Source organism: Mustela putorius, unplaced genomic scaffold, assembly GCF_011764305.1.
Source record: "Mustela putorius furo isolate JIRA1106 unplaced genomic scaffold, ASM1176430v1.1 tig00000224_pilon_pilon_pilon, whole genome shotgun sequence".
Classification (NCBI taxonomy): Eukaryota; Metazoa; Chordata; class Mammalia; order Carnivora; family Mustelidae; genus Mustela; species Mustela putorius.
In genome coordinates this window covers 31,529,954-31,550,250 of record NW_025421321.1, presented here as the reverse complement: position 1 = coordinate 31,550,250, position 20,297 = coordinate 31,529,954, and the positions used below count along the sequence as shown (strand labels likewise).

The 20,297-nt window shown below is 35.1% G+C and overlaps 1 protein-coding gene across 13 annotated transcripts in view; it reads right to left on the bottom strand.

Moving 5' to 3' along the window:
• EHBP1 (EH domain binding protein 1) overlaps positions 1-20,297 on the bottom strand; it is a 360,247-nt gene that overhangs the window by 162,232 nt on the left and 177,718 nt on the right. For 10 of the 13 annotated variants that reach the window (XM_004742041.2, XM_004742042.2, XM_045077893.1 and 7 more), the window contains 4 exons: positions 19,833-19,937; positions 19,066-19,188; positions 14,377-14,617; positions 5,748-5,937 (listed from right to left, as the gene is read on the bottom strand). In XM_004742041.2, coding sequence (XP_004742098.1) covers positions 5,748-5,937; positions 14,377-14,617; positions 19,066-19,188; positions 19,833-19,937 — 659 coding nt within the window. The remainder of the gene's footprint in view (positions 1-5,747; positions 5,938-14,376; positions 14,618-19,065; positions 19,189-19,832; positions 19,938-20,297) is intronic. The other 3 variants (XM_013051088.2, XM_013051090.2, XM_045077897.1) reach the window with 1 other exon arrangement.

Sequence of the window (20,297 nt, the reverse complement as noted above, 5' to 3'; positions counted from 1 at the left end):
CCCAGAAAAAAATAGATAAATAAATAAATAAAAGGTAAAGGCAGATTGAAGACATTCCAGAGAGAGAAGCATATAAAATCGTCACTGATTCCTGAGGCCCAGTTGTATTCTCTGCCTAGGGTTCTGTACAATCTCCTTGAGTCTTTAAAACAAGTTATCCTTTTGCTTAAGTTAAAAAAATTTTTTTTTCAACCAAATGGCTTGTTTTTAATAGATATAACCAAGAGTACTAACCAATAGAACAGGTGATACATACAAGAGTGTGCCATTTAGTCAGTGTTATTGAGGAACATCTTGCCTTGGTTAAGATATTCAAGTAAGCAGCATCAGGGAAATGCAAATCAAAACCACAATGAGATACCTCCTTACACCAGTCAGAATGGCTAAAATTAACAAGTCAGGAAATAACAGATGATGACAAGGATGTGGAAAAAAGGGAACCCTCCTACACTGTTGGTGGGAATGCAAGCTGGTGCAAACACTCTGGAAAACAGCATGGAGGTTCCTCAAAAAGTTGAAAAGAGAGCTACCCTATGACCCAGCAATTGCACTACTGGGTATTTACCCTAAAGATACAAACATAGTGATCCGAAGGGGTACGTGCACCCGAATGTTTATAGCAGCAACGTCCAAAATAGCCAAACTATGGAAAGAACCTAGATGTCCATCAACAGATGACTGGATAAAGAAGATGTGGTATATATATATAATGGAATACTATGCAGCCATCAAAAGAAATGAAATCTTGCCATTTGTAATGACGTGGATGGAACTAGAGGGTATTATGCTTAGCGAAAGAAGTCAGTCGGAGAAAGACAACTATCATATGATCTCCCTGATATGAGGAAGTGGAGATACAACGTGGGGAGCTTGCGGGGTAGGAAAAGAATAAATGAAAGAAGCTGGGATCAGGAGGGAGACAAACCATAAGAGTCTCTCTCTTTTTTTTTTTTTTAAAGATTCTATTTATTTATTTGACAGAGAGAAATTACAAGTACACTGAGAGGCAGGCAGAGAGAGAGAGAAGGAAGCAGGCTCCCCGCTGAGCAGAGAGCCCGACGCGGGACTCAATCCCAGGACCCTGAGATCATGACCCGAGCCGAAGGCAGCGGCTCAACCCACTGAGCCACCCAGGCGCCCCCCATAAGAGACTCTTAATCTCACAAGACAAACTAAGGGTTGCTGGGGGGAGGGGGGTCGGGAGAGGGTGATGGGGTTATGGACATTGGGGAGGGTATGTGCTCTGGTGAGTGCTGTGAAGTGTGTAAACCTGGCAATTCACAGACCTGTACCCCTGGGGCTAAAAATACATTATATGTTTATAAAAAAAATTTAAATTAAAAAAAAAAAAGATATTCAAGTAAGTAAAAAATTTATAGGCAAGTTACCCACCCCCTGGATCCCATTGTCACTGAATGCAGTTTGACATTTTATTTTACAAAATAACTGTGTATTTATCACTGCATTCCATTAAATTCTGATCAGTGTGCTTTTTATTATTTTTCTTGGAAAGTTTGAGACATTTTCAATGTACATATGAGGATATTAACATTTCAATTTTGGGCTCATTGTTTTTTGGCATAAATGGCCTGTCGGGATCATTCTGTAGTTTTGTACAGATAGAAATGAATTAAGGAACTTTCTAGGAGGTCTTTTTGTGCAAAAGCTGAAAAGGGTGTTTGCTTTACGGTTTGAATTTGCTGCTAGGACCACTCAAAGGAATTGCTGTATGTCATTTTAACTTTGGTTCACCCTGGGCTTCTCACAGTTACTGCAATCTGTACTCAAGTTCAAAAACACACAAGGGTAAAGCATAGGACTTCGCCAGAACTTTCTAGAAAGAAGTAACAATAAAGTGGAGGCCTGAGTTATTTAGCTGGGCCTTGAGATAAATGGGGTTTTCACTTTTAGAGATGGAACAATTGGATAGTAGTATCATTGTCAACCACTGGAGCTTCACCAATCAGTATCTTTGCGGGAGCCCTTCTCCACTTGACCAGGCTTATATCATACATCTAATGTGCAGTGGAGCTCTTCTCTATGCTATCACAAAAATGTAAGTTTATTTTAATTCTTTCTTGTCATTGATAGTTGGCTATTCATATATTCTGATTTTTATGAAACTGGGTACATAATATTTAATAATATAATTTAGCAAATACATTCACCAACAATGTTATGTTCCTAAACCTGCTCTCATAATTTGAATTGCATTTTATACTATGCTGCATGAATTGTATTTAGGAATTCAGAGTTATATATTTCATTAACTTACAGTCACAGTTAGTAAATGATGGTCAGTCACCACTGAGCCTAACTTATCACTTTATTTTATTGAATGGTTGTATATATTTAATGTCAGGTTACTTCTCTCCACACTGGCCTTTTTTCCTAAGTTGTCTTTAAAAATACTATGGTTTGGGGGTGTCTGGGTGACTGAGTCAATTAAGCATCTACCTTTGGCTCAGGATTAAGCCCCAAATCAGGCTCCCTGCTCAGTGCAGAGCCTGCTTCTCCTTCTCCTTCTACCCCTCCCCCTGCTCGTGCTCTCTCTCAATAAAATCTTATAAAAAAGTATTGTGATTTTATCACTTTGCAAGTACAGAAATCAGAGGTCTGAAGTGTGGAGTTTACATAGATTTACGACACTGAATAATCTTTAGCTGCCTTCGGGGTACTTTGAACTTTATTTGCAATATAAGTACATGCTTATTATCACTTTGTTTGTTTAAATTCTGAACTTAGTTCTTTTTCATAAAATAAGTAGTTTCAGGTGACAGGTGGGGAAATTAATCATCTGCCTGAGCACATGTCATCTTATGACAATGAATGCTCTTCGGCTTCTGCAGTCAAGTTATCACTGAGTGCAGCCTGGCATTTTGTTACATCAAACAATTGTGGTGTGATATCCTTTTATTATTCGACTAAAATGTGAACCTGGCTTTTCCCAAAAGCTTTATTTGAACTATTATCTCCTTTCAATTTACAAATAAGGAAAACAGCTGACCAGAAGCATACCATAAAAGCATTAAAACTCTTTTAATAATTTTAATGGAAATGTTTTGATGTTAAAGACACCTTCCTGCTTCCCTAAACAGAATATGGTATACAATACAAAATAAGACTTTTTCAGATTGACTCAAGGTTACCAACATGGTCAGTTATTTTACTCAGCTTTAATACTGCAAAGTCTTCAGGAACTACTAGGAAATAGATACATATTTAAATATACATACATACATAACACATGCATATTGAATACACCCCATACTATTGCACTTTCTTAGCTGTCATTTATCATTTTTATTAGTCAGTATGCTACTGATTCTAATATTCCTTAACTCATACATAATTATGTCATCAGTATTTTCCTTTTTTTTTTTTTTTTTTTTTGGTTTGGCAATGGTCCATTTTTTAAAATGAAATTTCACATGAATTCCAACATACAAACTGAATGAATATGGATTTCTGCTGTGGAAGTGGAACAGGGAGCCAGTGTCCTGCTGCTGAGCCTCTATACCTGGTCTTCAGAGTAGAACACTGAGGTATCTGATGAAACCCCAGGCTACCATCAAACAATTCGATACCACTAGTCAAACCTAAGAGTGACTTCCTCTATTCTGAAGCATAAACTTTTTTAGAAAATGTTATCTCGTACCTTGTACAGAAGGCAACAACAATAAAAACATCCATGATGGGGCGCCTGGGTGGCTCAGTGGGTTAAGCCGCTGCCTTCAGCTCGGGTCATGATCTCAGAGTCCTGGGATCGAGTCCCGCATCGGGCTCTCTGCTCAGCAGAGAGCCTGCTTCCCTCTCTCTCTCTCTCTGCCTGCCTCTCCATCTACTTGTGATTTCTCTCTGTCAAATAAATAAATAAAATCTTTAAAAAAAAAAAAAAAAAAAAAAAAAAAAAACATCCATGATCTCATTACTCAGTAACTTCAATTAGTATAACAAATAAAAATGGAAGTAAAAGATAAGTAAGGGTCCCAAGTTCAAATAATACAGAGTATGGGTTTTAGACTCAAAGGGCCTGAATTTTAATGCAGGCATTGTCACTACTAGCTTTAACATTTTGAGCAAGTTACTTAACTAAGGTTCAGTTTCTCATATATTAAAAAAGAAGATAATGGTATGTATTTCCCAGGCTGTTCTATGGATCAAATGCATACAATAGGCACTATTAAATTCCTTTTCATTCCCCTAGAAAGAGATTAGGATTTCTTGATTAGCTTCAGACTCCTGATGGAGTATAGGAGAGGATGTGGCAGGGAGTAAACAATGGAGTAGAGATTTGGGAGACAAGGGATACGTTTAGGAATTCTTGTGCCCTAATTATTGTCTTTTTTTTTTCTTTTCCCCCTCTCATGGGTATAGGAATTGGCCATCTCCTTTGCTTTAACTTCTACCATTTGCTGCTTCCATTTAGAGTGGTAATCCCACTTCCACCTTTCCCTCGTCAATTAGAAGATGAAATTTATCCTGGTTTCTCCTCCTAGAGTTACAGGGTTAAAAAATACCTGATTATAAAAACAAACACCTGAAGATTGACTTCCAGAATAGCAGAGTAAAAACCGCAGGGAACTTTCTCTCTAAAACAATGAAAATACAGGCAAACAGACAATTTCTGGGTCTGACATTTAACAAAAACCAAAGAATGAACTGAAAAATTCAAAAGAAATTACTGAACTTCAGTGCCCTTGAGAAAAAACAGCAACCCAGGTACCTGAGGTAGAGTATAGCCCAGATATCACACAGTTAATGAAAATGCCAGTTCCAATCCTCTGTCTACTGGCTAAGGGACCTGTGATCTTTACTTCATCCCACTGAGTTGAAGTTCACCTTATTTTCCCCTTAACTACCTGTGAGAATTAAATAACGTAATATGAACAAAACACCCATGAATTGATGGGGAAAAGTTACTTACCTAAAAAAACTTGCTAAACCCAACATTTCTACCTTAAACACACAAGATATCATACTATTTGCAAACAAATCATGTAAAAGCTTTAGAGTTGTTCCAACAACGTGTCTTACCTTTTCATGTAATTATTATGCATTAAAACTTCTAAAAATAGCGATAATAAGGCCAAAATTTTAATTTGACATAAATCAAAATGACAATATTGAAATTGCTCAATAAAGCATTTCTCCGCCCTGGGCCTCAATCTTTCCAGTACATTTCTCAAAGGAGGATTTCTATTCATTCCTCTATATCAGTGCAAGCTGTCCCTCACACCGGACTGCTTTAGAGTATCCTTTCTTTAAAGCACCGTCCCTATAATTATAATGCCTTTCTTCCTCTATTTCAAAACAGCATTTAAAAAAATCTTAACTCAAACTATCCAGTCATACTCTTCTATAAATTTACAGGCTCCCAAACATATACACAGTATTACAGTAAAAGAGATTTATTTGGATTTTACTTTTTTTTTTTTTTTTTTAAAGATTTTATTTATTTATTTGACAGAGAGAGATCACAAGCAGGCAGAGAGGCAGGCAGAGAGAGAGGAGGAAGCAGGCTCCCTGCTGAGCAGAGAACCCGACGCGGGACTCGATCCCAGCACCCTGAGATCATGACCTGAGCCGAAGGCAGCGGCTTAACCCACTGAGCCACCCAGGCGCCCCTGGATTTTACTTTTAAAATCATCAAAATAGCAAACAGTGACTTTTTAAAATTCAAATTAAATTGCATGGAGAAGAAAAGATAAATATAATACATGTTTTTACTAAGAATAAACTCCTACCTTAGGAGAAGTGGAGAGATCTCTTCCTGCAGAAATAACGGTGTTTTCATTTACTCCTCCTGTCTTTGGTGAGATGGCTGGTGGGGCTGGAGCTTTTCTTTTCACTCTCCTTTCAGTTTCTAGTTCTTGAACTGGAGTTACCAAATTATTTGGAGAAAGAGTTGGTTTAGGTTCATAAAAAGGATTAGATCTAAATGAAAGAAGAAGTATTGTTAAATGTTACTCTAAAATAGTTCATTCCTAACTAAAATAATAAAAAAATAAAAATTTATAAAAATATAAAATACTGAAAATGATAAGGAGAAACCCAAACTAGTGATAACCTACAATTTGGAAACAATCACTATTAATCTATTTTTTATGAATCATTAACAATAAAATTTTTCCCTTTAAAAAAGTATTTTTAAATTTTTTTCATACAAGGTCACACTTGGCTCTATTGTATATAGAGCCTTAGAAAAATGTTTATAGTAATAGTAAATCCCATATACTCCCCATACCCAAGGTAAAGGAAATAAGATATGGAAACATTGATTTGCTTTTTTATGTTCCCCACATCAAACATTCGTTTTTTTCCCTTGCACTTCATCCCTTCTCATTAGGATGAAATGCATTTAGAAGTTCACTCAGCAAGGCTGTATTAATAGTAAATTCTCCCAGGCATTGAAAATATCTTTATGTCACACTTAAATGATAATTCAGCTAGGTAGAAAATTCTAGTTGTAAGTTAATTCATCTCAGCACTCTGATGATATTAGCCCACTGTCAGCCTAGTATTGTTCTTTTAGAAGTCATCTTTTATCTTTGGTTGCTGTTAGGATCTTCTTTTTTCTTCTGGTTTTGAGTAATTTTACTATGATATGTCTAGGTGTGGATTTCTTTTAATTTATCCTGTTTCAGGCTCTTTATATCTCCTAAGTCTAAAGATGTAGGTTTCATTAGTTCTGAAAAATTATCAACCATTATCTCTTTGATAGCCTCTTCTCTATTTTCTCTATTCTCTTCTTTAGAAAATCTTATCAGATGTATGTTGAATTATCTCTCTCCTTCATATGTTTACAAATTTTCATTTCTCCCATGTTATATTCTGGATAATTCCTCATATCTATGATCCAGTTAACTACCTCTCTCTTCATCTGTGTCTAATTTAATGTTTAATTCTCCAGAATTTTTAATTCTGATAAGCATTTTTCTTCATGTGGCTGTGTATAGAATACCTCAGGTATAGAGATCTGAGTCATTAATCATTTAAACATATTTACTTCAGAGTCTCTATCTGATAAATCTATTACTTTAAGTTTCTGCATGGACAATCCTAGTGTTTCTTGTCTCCTGACTCTCTCTCTTAGTAGTATACTGTTTCCTTGTATGATTTGTAATTCTAGATTTCGAGTTCAGGGCTTAATCTGAGGAAATCCTGCATAGTCTGAGCTGGGAGTGTCTCCTTTCAATGTTTATGTTTGTTTTTGCCAAGTGCTTCAGGAGCCATTTTATGTTCTTTTTTCTTGTCTTGGAGGATCCCAGGCCACCACCCTACCACTAAAATGCCAAATCCATGGAGGATTTGGGTGGGCCTATGTGCTTATAACATTTCTGGGAATACTTTTTCTTTTTTTCTCTCTACCTACAGTCTAGGCCCAGGCAAAATACCCTTCCTTGTTAACTCCTTTTATGAACAGATGATTTTTTTTTGCATTAGTTATCCGTAGACACAAGTATCTGGTATATGTGATGATTATTCTTCCTATAAACTGTTATCCTGGTTTTTATTTGTTAGTTTGTTACATTTTTCCCCCAACACCAACACCTAGAATTGTATATGTAAAGAATAAAATTTCTGAGTCCACAAGGCTAAGAACCAGCTGACCCAAATACAGTGATTATTCCAAGGGAATTCCACCTAGTCATGTAAGGTCTGTACTGGTAATGACCCTCTGTTTTAATTACAAATGCTCTTTTAACTACAACAGTATCAGACTCACTAAGAACCAATACCAATTATGTACACCCTTAAATAAGAATTTACATATGGACAGTCAAAGCATGAGACTGGGTACCAAGTAGATATGGATCAGAGATGGGAAATATATCATAATTGTGATGTCATTCTTATGCTATACTCATGGCAGCAATGAGTGTCATGGGATTCTTTCCACTGAGCTAGGGTACAGTCACAGAATCTCTTTCAACTCTGCTCAAGGTAGTTGCTTTTAACTGAATGGGGTTGGCATTTACAAAGAAACGTATTTCCTGTTCTTCCTCTTCTTATGTCTGTGCATTCAAGAGAATAAGAATAGGAAACTGCACTTGAAAATTTGTTTTTCAGACGAAATATTCTTGCCTAGTAAGTGATCAAGACATGCTTGAAGTATTCACATCCCATGTTTACAACTGGAGAAGAACTTGGGGATATCAAAATAAGGAACAATGTTAAAATAACTAGGTATTCAAAAAAAGCTGAGTATTCTCTCTGAAAAGAGACATGAAAGGTATCACATCTAGCCTAGAATGGAGGGCTTACCAATTACATTATTAATTAAGATTAATGAAGTGTTTATGCGGTGCTAGGCACTATTTTAAGTATTTCATATGTAATTAACCCATTTAATCCCTACAAGTTTGTTTCTTGGGCTGATTAAACTGAGAGCCTCAGACAGCTATTTTTCAAACTCTAAAAGTAGTTTGAAGGGGGCGCCTGGGTGGCTCAGTTGGTTAAGCGACTGCCTTCAGCTCAGGTCATGATCCCAGAGTCCTGGGATCGAGTCCCACATCAGGCTCCCTGCTCCTTGGAGAGTCTGCTTCTCCCTCTGACTTTCTCCCCTCTCATGCTCTCTTTCACTGTCTCTCTCTCAAATAAATAAAATAAAATAAAATAAAATAAAATAAAATAAAAAGTAGTTTGAAGGGAGGTAAATGTAAAGAAAGAAGATGAAAACAACATTTTTTTTAAAACTCCAAAACTTAAAAGAGAGAAAATCTTTTTCCCCCCAAACTTACTATTTGCCAACTAATGTTAAATATTTTAGAACTAGGGGCACCTGGGTGGCTCCATGGATAAGCGACTGCCTTAGGCCTAGGTCATGATCCCAGGATCCTGGGATGGACCATGGCATGGGGCTCCCTGCTCAGTGGGAGGCCCACTTCTCCCTCTTCCTCTGCCACTGCTCGGCCTACTTGTGCTCTCTATCTCTGTCAAATGAATAAATAAAATCTTTAAAAACGATTTAAAAAGTTTCAGAATTAAACAGACCCATTTCAATCTAACTCAATTAATTAATTAGGTGATATTCTAAAAAACTCGTCTTGGTTAGGTCTGTCTAGAATAAACAACCGTAACAGTTTGTAAGATGGTAGCTGCCACAATAATCATTATTATTATTTTGTTACGTAAATATGGCTAGTCTTAAGACAACTTAAGAAGTGTTAAAGGACATTTATATTGCAAAAGGATGTGTGCTTCAAAGCCTTCAAAGAAAACTGACAAAATCCCTTAAAACAGGTATGATTCGGTACACTTTATTTAACTTACAATACTCAGTTGTATGTAATTTTTATAAAAACATATCTAGTATGTATACAAAAGTAACTAGATATTATCCTTTTTCTTCCTATTTCTGCCTGCTTCAAACCACTTGGGTCTCCCTCTAATCACTTGAATATTAGTATTCCTGTCAAAAGAAGGTAAATGCAAGTAAAAAAGGAAGCTCATAATCAGCTGATTTCCAAAGCTGGATCATAAGACTCATATTACTAGAAACATAATCAAAACAGACATTTTCTTGAAACAATTAGAGCTATGTTTCTCAATCTGTTTTATACTATAACATGTAGTAAAAATGAAATTGGTATGTCATGTTATCTTAAAAACATTGGAAGTTGCTGGAAAAATCAGGGTACCAGGGACTCCAGCTGCCCTGGACCATGCCTCACTGCCAGAAAGACTAAGGGAATGAGTGAATGAGTATCTCTGCACGCCTATAATCTACTGGTGAGAAAACAGTGTGCTAGGCACCACCACTTGCTAGGTACTAAGTAAGAGTAAGACAAGCTTCTACTACTAAGTGCTTTGAATGACCCTCCCCTATGGATCAGAGATTTCTAACAAAAACTGAATTTAAAAACAAAAATTAATTTCCTACTTTTTTTTTTTCAAGATTTTATTTATTTGACAGAGACACAGTGAGAGAGGGAACACAGGCAGGATGAGTGGGAGAGGGAGAAGCAGACTCCTTGCTGAGCAGGGAGCCCGATGCTGACTGAAGGCAGATGCTTAATGACTGAGCCACCCACGTGCCCCTGAATTTCCTACTCTTAAAGAATAACCAGGATATCGTCATATTTATATGAAGTGTCCAGAATACTCAAATCCCTTTGGACAAAAAGGAGATTAATGGTTTTAGGAGGCAGGGGAAGGGAGGAATTGAAACTGACCATTAACAGGTAAAGGATTTCTTTTTGGGGTGACAAAAATGCTCTGGAATTAGATTGTGGTGATGGCTGCACAACACAGTGAATTAGCTAAGAACCAGTGAAGTGTACACTTTAAATACAGGGTTTTATGTTTTGTGAAGTATATCTTAATAAAAAAAAGGTGCTATTAAAAAAGTGACTAGTATACACTGTGCTATAAAAAAGTGAATATATATGAAATATATGGTTATGAACATGCTCCCTTCTCTATAAAATAAATTATGTAATTACTGATCAACACATTTTTAAAAATATATAATATTTTTAGTAAAGAAAAGCTACTTAAGCAACTAGCATAATTTCCACATTCTGTTGATTATCTATGATTTGAATAACCTATTCCAGGGCTTCCTATATCACTTTGAATAAGTAAAGATTATTTTTATCCTTGTACTATATACTTGAGTAGTAGATTAGTTCATCACTAACTCACTGTGAACTAAAAATTCATCTTTTACATTAAGCGGAAAACTGGACAGAATAATTTTAAGTGACATTATTCATCGCTTAGAAAACAATTCATCTGGGGCGCCTGGGTGGTTCAGTGGTTCAGCCTCTCCCTTTTGCTCGGGTCATGATCCCAGGGTCTGGGGATCAAGCCCCGCATCTGGGCTCTCTGCTCAGCAGGGAACCTGCTTCCCCTCTCTCTGCCTGCCTCTGCCTGCCTCTCTGTCTGCTTGTCATCTCTGTCAAATAAATAAATAAAATCTTTAAAAAAAAAAAAAGACAAGAATTCATCCAAGAAAAAGAATTACAGAAAGAAAAACTATAAGTTGATTAGAAATAGGATTGACATACTGAAAAAATAATAAAATGCGAAGCAAGGGTACAGTGAAATCTGTAGTTTTTTTCCTCTCACTCTGAAACTTTACATTTCTTTGGAAAAAACACATTTCTTAAATGAGTGCGTAGAGTCTCTGAATAAAATTCAAAGACAACTTTTCTTTGGAAATAGACATACAACCATACCAGAAATAATTTTATGCTGGAAGAGTCATTTCATAAATGTCTTGAAAAAATATTATTGCTTTCTCAGTTTTCATTTTTGCTACATAAACTAATGGCTGAACTAACTCCCAAACACAAGAAACTGAGAAAACCCCTGTGGTTGCTAAGCACACAGGACACATGCTACTTGCACTGAAGGGTATTTACTTTCTCTTAGTGCTGATGGATATACTGAGGTTCTGAAGGTTGCTTTACACATCGAAATACTCGGCACTATTCATTTGTGATAAGTTTTATGTCAGAGGATGCAGGAAGAGTTTGGTAATGGAAGATGAGTAATACAGGCTTTTCACTCGATGAAAGGTCATAAGTTTATTATTGAAGTAAGAACAAATTTTGGAAGATTTCTGCTAATATAATTGGACCTACAGACTTTTGGACAAAAAAGGCGGAGAAATAGAGTTCTCCCTGAACTCTCAAATTAGCTGATGAGCAATCTTCAGAATATGTATGTAGATTCCTATTAAAAAAAAAAGCTAAAGTGTTTATAGGTTCCCTTTGGTAATCTCAGATGATTGAGCAATTTAGAATGTTCTTTATTCATGGGAAACTTGTAAAGACTGTGACTTTCATGTGGAAAAAAAGAATGGTCAAAAGGAAACACCCAGTGATTCTGATTTTAGTTTTTATTAAGGCATTTTAAAAGTTTAAGCAAACATTAGATGTCTCTTTAATTTGTTAATAGGAGAGAGCAGGGTGTGTGTATGTATGTTGTGTAATACTCATGCATCTTGGAATGACTGAATGCTTGTACTTAAAGTTTATATTTACATTCAAATACTCTAGGTGTGTGGCTATTACTCAGCACCTACACCACCCATGAGAAATTTTATTTTGATCACACATTAGCTATTTCAAAGAAAACAGATATAACTTTAGCAGTTGAGTTGAGTTGAGCTAACTTTTTCAACCCCTATAGTTATTAATCAGTATTGAAATCTAAACCTAGGTTTGGAATCAGCTGATCACTTCCATGTATTTCCATGCACTTATAGAAAATGAGAGCTTTTTTAGGTTTTATTAAAAATATAACTAGGCCCATGGAAGCATGTAGCACATGTGAGAGTCACAGGCCATGTGGTGTAAAATGGAAAAAGCTTGAGAAATGCAGTTCCAAAGCAACAGAAAACAAGTCAACTACTTTATTCTTCCAAGCAAGTCTTTCAAATATTTGAATTTGGTTATTGTAGTTTTCTAAAATAATCTCTATGTCCCTATGCCCTCAATCACTGCTCTTTTGATGTGGTTTCTGGACATTTTGATGACTCTGTTGCTCTATTCTTTTAATGCTCTGAATCATCAATGCTCCTTGTAAAGAGTAGCATCCAGAAGTAAAATAGTGCTCAAAGCAAGAGCTGACCAATGCACAGGAAAGAAATGGCATATCTTTCTTAACACCAAGCGATTGCTCCCAAGATTGATACAGGAGCCTTTTTTAAAAATTCCCCTCTCAGTCTATAATATCCCCATTATTTTGAAAGATTTTCCTACTAAACTGTATTTTTAAAGGAATAACTATTTTTCACAAGATCTAAATAATCTTCATATACTAAAATTCACATATTTCTGAGAAAAACAAAGACCCATATAGCCTTACTAAAAGTAAACATATAATGACTATTCTATTAATTCCATCATCACCTGTTTCATTTCTGCGTCCACACCTAATGACTGAGTTTCTTCCTCATGATGGGTCAGGTTTTCCTGTTTCTTTACATGCCTGATAGATTTTTGACTGGTTTTTGGACACGTCAATTTTATGTTTTGGGTGCTGGATTTTTTGGTATTCCTTTTGGTATCTCTGGTATATCTGCATGACGTGTAGATAAGTTACTTGGAAATATTCTGATTCTTTGAGCCTTGCTCTTAAGCTCTGTTAGGGCAAGCCTAGAACAGCCTTTAGTGCAGGGCTAATCTCACCACATTTTTGAGACACTCTGATGAGAACCTGACTTGATGTCCCATGTGTAAGGAACCACTTGGAAACAAACTATTCTTGGTCCTGGGTGAACTCCAGGGATGTTTCTGTGAGATTCTTTGTCCTTAATAATTTCTTCATATGTCTGCTCTCATCAATACTCAGCTAAAGTCTCAGGGGGAACCGTCTACAGATCTCTGAAACTCAGGTTCTGAGTAGCTCTCTTTTCTCAGATACCCTGTCCACAATTCTATTCTATTCTCCTCAGTACCCCCAAAGTCCAAACTGTCTTCTCAATCCATGGAGATTACTAGGACTTTTAGGCTCTTCTTCCCAAACTAGAGTTGGAAATTCTCTCCCTTAAATAAAGCTTGGAGAAGCACAGGGCTCACTTTTGTTTTTGTTCTCTCAGAAATCACTGTCCTGTGCTATTTGCATACAATATCTGAAAACCATTTTTTCATATATTTCATTCAGCTTTTTAGTTTTTTAAGACAAGAAGCTATATCCAGCCTATTACTTCATCTATTACTTCCACCTCCAGCTAGAGGTGGAAGTTTTGTTGTTGCTATTTAACACACTCAGGGCCACAGTCTGCAGCCACACAGGCTGTGGACTGTGTAACTCCAGAATACCATGTGCACACACCCTTCTCCTATCTTCACCCTAAATTTGAGTAAATGGCAGCCCTAATCATACTGACTTTTTAAAATGAGCTTGTAACAATAACACTCATATTTTGGTAAGAATCATAACTCAAATGAAGGCAATTCCTAAATTTATAATTGCTATGGTCTTGTTTGGCATTTGACAAGTGTTCTCATCAAAACGATATCAAAAATGGCGATTTGGTTCCCACAAGAGAACCTAACATTATTGAAGTGTAATGCCTACGGTAACTGATTAAAAACACGTAAGCACCATTTATAATGTGGTTTTTGTGGGAAGACACAACTGGAATTCTAACTAGAGATTTCAATAACATACTCCGTCGTTAATTTAGGGTGCACATACATTCACATGGAAGAGGGTGGAAGAATAAGTATCAAAATAAGAATAAGTATCAAAATAAGAATAAGTATCAAAATCATAAAAATTCAGATGGATATGAGATAGATACTAACTTGTAAACTGTGTATTAATGCTGGGACAGAACTCTTTATACCAATTACAGAAGCATCTCTTTAAACAAAGAGACTGACTTATGATGATTGCAGAATAAAATGTACTTACTCATCCAACTCTTCTTCTTCTGTTTTAGAGCTATCAGCATAGAGGTACTTGCTCATGTCCACAGGTCTTACATTTTTTCTTTTTGTAGACTGAGGAGGAGAGTCCTTTATAGTTAAAAAAGTTTCTGGCTCATCGAATGGGTTCAAATACTGTGGAGTTTGTATCTCTTTAAAGGGATTATAGCTATTACTATAAAAAGTTTCTTCTGATTTTTTAGGTGATGCTGTTTCAGGGATAGGTTCTATAAAACAATAGCAAAAAATGAATTAAACAAAATACTATCTCATATTTTCTTATATTCTTAGTGTTTAAAAAATAATCTTTAATTAATACTCAGTGAGGCTGAAAGAGTCAAAACAACAATACATTTTAGAGGGGCTAAGTTCAGAAGATGTGTTACCTAAGATCTTTGTCTACTTCTCCAGGAATGCTGCTCCCTCAAACGGTAGCTTTGAACAGGCTATTTTTATTTTTTAATTTAATTTAATTCTATTTTATTTTATTTACAGGGGAGAGGGGGAGGAGGAGGCATGGAGAGAGGGAGACAGAGAATCTTTTTTTTTTAGCTTTAAAATTATATTTTATTTTATATTATTTTTTAAAATTTTTTTCAACAAAGTATTATAGATTTTATTTTTTTAATTAAAAAAAATTTTTATAAACATATAATGTATTATTAGCCCCAGGGGTACAGGTCTGTGAATCGCCAGGTTTACACACTTCACAGCACTCACCATAGCACATACCCTCCCCAATGTCCATAACTCTACCACCTTCTCCCTACCCACCTCCCCACGGCCACCCTCAGTTTGTTTTGTAGCATTAAAAGTCTCTTTTGGATTGTCTCCCTCCCGATCCCATCTTGTTTCATTTATTCTTTTCCTACCCCCCTAATACCCTCGCCCGTTGCATCTCCACTTCCTCATATCAGGGAGATCATATGATAGTTGAGACAGAGAATCTTAAGCAGGTTTTGCACCCAGCATGGAGCCCAACATGGGCTTGATCTCACAACCCTGAAATCATGACCTGAGCCAAAATCAAGAGTCAGACACTTAACCAACGTAGTCACCTAGGCGCCCCTAAAATGGCATCTTTGGAATCTCCTTGGAGTCTTTAATATTATTAGCATTACAGTATCTAATATTTGAAATTTTAACCTTCCTAGAGGACAATTCTATTATTATTTTATTTGCCTATACTAGTTTGCCATCTTAAACTGATATAAAATACATGTGTTTTTAAGAACATAAAGTGGATTAAATTTTGATAGCTACAGAAGCAGAGACCACTCAGGGAACTAAAAATTCACTCTGGACTGTATCAAATATATACCCACGTATCACTGAATTCGTTTCGCAAAGCCTTCCAAGAGTAGGTTTCTGTATGCTATAAGACCTTAAAATTTAGAGCTTTTAATGAGATGGGTTGATTTTTTTCAATATAACTTTGATCCAAAAAGTACTCTATTTAGTAATGTAAAGGACTAACATAAGAATTCTCATGTAGAAAGCGCTACATTAAAGTCATACTGATAAGCTGATAGATATGTCACACCAAATTTTTCTAAATTTTATTATTTTAAATTTCATTTTGAAAACCAAGGTACCCTTAAAAATAAAATTCTGACTCCCAGCACAAAAAGAACTACAATAGCATCATGTTCTCCAACAATACTTATGAAGTGCCTAGTACCAGTCTTTTTCTTATGTGTCTTAATATTTTATTTTTTTAATGTGTCTTAATGCTTTAAAACAAAACTAGAATTTATAATAAAACTGTCCAATATTTGGTCACAGATTCTGCTGATAAAAACAATGTTTTCCCAGACTGGAGAAGTTTAAGAAAGCTAACAATCAAAGGGTAGTTTAAAAGTTTATGCCATGCAATTCTGACAAAATACTCTAGAAGGCAAAAAACTGATTACTGAAATTCTCAAGAAAAATAACTATTTCATAAGTGACTTCAAAAAATTTAATCCAATTATTATACAAATTTCATGACTGACATATTTATGACTTTTATATTTTAAAGTCAAGCTCCTTTTACTTACACTGTAGACATTAGCCCAGAAAACTTATTTTGTCTTTATATTGGAGAAAAACCTCTGAACAGAAATTCTATACACCTTGCAAAAGCAATTAAAAAGTGTGAAAGAGAATTCATAAAATCATAATAAATACTGAAATGAATTTAAATAAATCTTAAATTTTAAATTTAAATTTAAATCTAGACTACTCTAGAGAAGAGACACAGTAACTAACTTTTTTAACACCAGGATAATATTCAAACTTAACACTTCATTAGATTCTTTATAGTAATGTAAACAAGGCATTTTCTTTTCTTTATAGGGGAAAAGAGGCTGGAAAATTTTTGCCTATTCAATTTTTATTAAGAAATATCAAGTCTCAAATGCTTGAGAAACCGACAAAACTGGTCAGCGAAAATGATTTTTATTTTTTACTTTCAGGAAAAGGATTGCAAAAATTGACCCAAGCAGATTCATCAGTTACAAAACCAAAAGCAAGATAGTATTCAAACTATAGAGCACAGCTTGAAGATGACAGAAATGGCAACAAAGGAGGGTTTAAAATGAGATTATTTTATATAAAAGCTAACAAACACATTTAACAACTTTCTAAAAGGGTCACTGAAGCACAGAATGTCATGAATGTAAGAGAAGAATTGAAGCTATAAAAGCAAATAAAAGAACCACCTAAACAACTCAACAAATTATTTTTTCCTCCAATGCTTTTGTTACTTGAGGATGCAGATTTTCATCAATAAAAATTAAAAAACTATTTCTAAAAAACAAGCATTCTTCTATTAGAAAATACTTAGACCAAAGACTATAAGAAGAGTATATTTAGGGGCGCCTGGGTGGCTCAGTGGGTTAAGCCACTGCCTTCGGCTCAGGTCATGATCTCAGGGTCCTGGGATCGAGTCCCGCATCGGGCTCTCTGCTCGGCAGGGAGCCTGCTTCCTTCTCTCTCTCTCTCTCTGCCTGCCTCTCTGTCTACTTGTGATTTCTCTCTGTCAAGTAAATAAATAAAATCTTTAAAAAAAAAAAAAAAAGAAGAGTATATTTAAAGAAAATATTGGTTGTTACTTTTTTTTTTTTTTTTTTAGCTCTATAAGCATGGTTAAAGATTCTGAATCAGGTTGACTAAACTCGCCTAAATAGAAATGCTGTATTACGTCTTACCTGCTACTCCTTTCTATACCTCAGAAAAAAACAGAGCCATATATATATTTTTAAAACTATTTTTATTTCACTTTGAAATGGAAAGCTCAAATACTGATATCTCAGAATATTTTGGTAATATTTTGAAAACTCAGAAAACTCAGATGGATGTAGTATACAATTGAGAAGAAGCCATATGGTCAAAAGACAGTAATTCGGAATCTTAGCTCCAACTCCACTTCCATTTACCTAAAGTTTTTGCTCAAATCAGCAAATTCCTCTGGGCCTCCACTTCCTAATCTATGAAAAGAGGCAGCTGAAGTAGATTACTTCTAAGATTTATTACAACCATTGACATTTAAAATTCATTCTTAATATATACCATTCACAACAACAACAAAATCTCATTAAATTAAATTTATGAATTTAGAATCTGGTAAGAAGGGAGAAAGTAAAGGATGAGAAGGAGAAATGGATTACAAAATGATATTGCTCCAAGAAGAGTAAATCTTGAAGCTAAAACCTCATTTTTACCATGACAGGTAGTAACAAAATTCTTCAAAGCTCATGAGGATTTCATAAGAGCAGTCTAAAAGATGTACACACTGGTTAATCATTCTTGCATTTACTTTGAAAAAAGTTTAATTAAACAGAGGTCTCACTTCTTCAACAGTTCTTATCTAGGCTTTAAGAGTTCAAAACTACTTGAAAGAAAAATGGCTCAGGAAAAAAAAAAATTCTGTGGATGTATTCCACACAAGTATGTTGTATATATGATTGCAGCAGTGTTCAATCTTCTTTTTGCTCCATGCTATTTACATGCACAACTTACTCTTAACTACTTACTATAATTCTCAGCCCAAGACATGGAGTGGGGGTGGGGGAGTTCACTGGACTCTGCAGGAAAGGTCATAGGCACTGAGAGAGGGAGAAGCCATCCCATAACCCCAATATTAGCATGTCACAACTTGGCCTTACTTGACAGACCAATCTAAGGAGACTTTACTATATGCCAGCTAATTGAAACACTGTCATCTCTAACATTAGAGCTTTACCATCTAACTTGACCAAACTGTTAGAGTATTTAAAAATAACCCCCATTTAGAAGGTGGGTAGAGAGGAAAGGTGAAATAGGTGCTGAGGATTCAGATTACACTTATCGTGATGAGCACTGAGTAATGAATAGAATTGCTGAATCACTGTTTGGTACACCTGAAACCAATGTAACACTGCATGTTAATTATACTGGAATGAAAAAAAATAAACCCCATGTAAATGTTTATGTAAAGGTTTCTTTTTTCTTTATTCAATGGAAGCTACCCAGATTTGTTAATCAACTGCATTGAATACAATATCATCATAAACAAAAATTATTTTGAATCTTAAAAAAAAAAAACTCTTCCTATATTACAATTCAAGATTATACTTGATTGAATTCAAGATTCAATACAAGACTGAATTTGGTTTTATGAAGACTTTTAAAAGTACAGAAAAAAACTCGTTACCTTCTGAGTCAGGATCTCCAAATGGGTTTAATTCTGCTACATCAGGATCACCAAATGGATTTAAAGTCACAGTGGCCAAGTCCTTTTCTGCCTCATCCAAAAAGTTCAGTTTGTTGATAAGCTCTGAAAGTAAACGTTATGTGTTAGTTCACTATGACTGTAGTTAAGTATAATTCCTGATCATTCAAAAAATACTTCAAATTGTAAAAATTCACACTAACAATACCTGCAAATAATAAGACATAGCATTTTACCTCTGGCAGAATGCCATTCATGTATTTTGTAGCATACCAACATTTTCAAATAAAACAAAACAAATATATGCATATTAATTTGAAAATTATATCAGATAATGAACTAGAGAAACTTTCATCAGCCTAATTTAATCCAATAAAGTGCTGATTCTTAGAATATCTTTCAGTTCTAAATATGAATAATTCAATGGGTTTAATATAAACAAATATTTTAAAGACAGTATGGTTATAATACATAAGCTAGCTGAAGAAATATGCCATGTTATATAATCAATTATTATCTTAAAGATGTTTCTAAATCACTGCCTATCAAGGATACTATTATAAGGCTTTGCTAAAGATGGTAAGTATTGTTGTTGTCTGTTGGTACGCTACAAATTACCAAAGAAAACATTTAAGGAAAAGCACAAAGACAAAACTGACGGCTAATAAATACAGACAGAAGTCAAGAGGTAGCAGGTCACAGTAAATACAGGCAATCAGAAGCAGAAAGAAAGGAAGAAGCTCTTAGACCTTCAGAGGAACTGGCTGATTTAGCTGAAGGCATATTTGCTTGCTTTATGCAGTCATCTTGATCTTCATCTAAGCTGCTCAGAGCATTCAATTGGTTTACAATTTCTGTAAACAGAAGCCAGTCGAGACAAATGTAAGGTAAGGTCATTTAATTAAAGAGCCATAGAAGCATGCTGTTACTCAAAAAGACAAAGAGAGGGGATGTTTGGTTAATCAGGAGAATACATTCAGAGGATGTTATTTTGATGGACTATAGCAGATGTATTTAACGGAAAGTGACGTTGTACTCTTATTTTAAAATAGAAAATATTTTGTTAAATTTATATTATTAATATAACATCCTTATTAATAAACACAAAACAAAGATAATAGCTCAAGAGGCTGACATTGGCTTTAGCAACTTCCTGTTGTATTTATAAAACAGTGGTTTAAATGCATGTTAGAACAATTAAAAATGTCCATTGA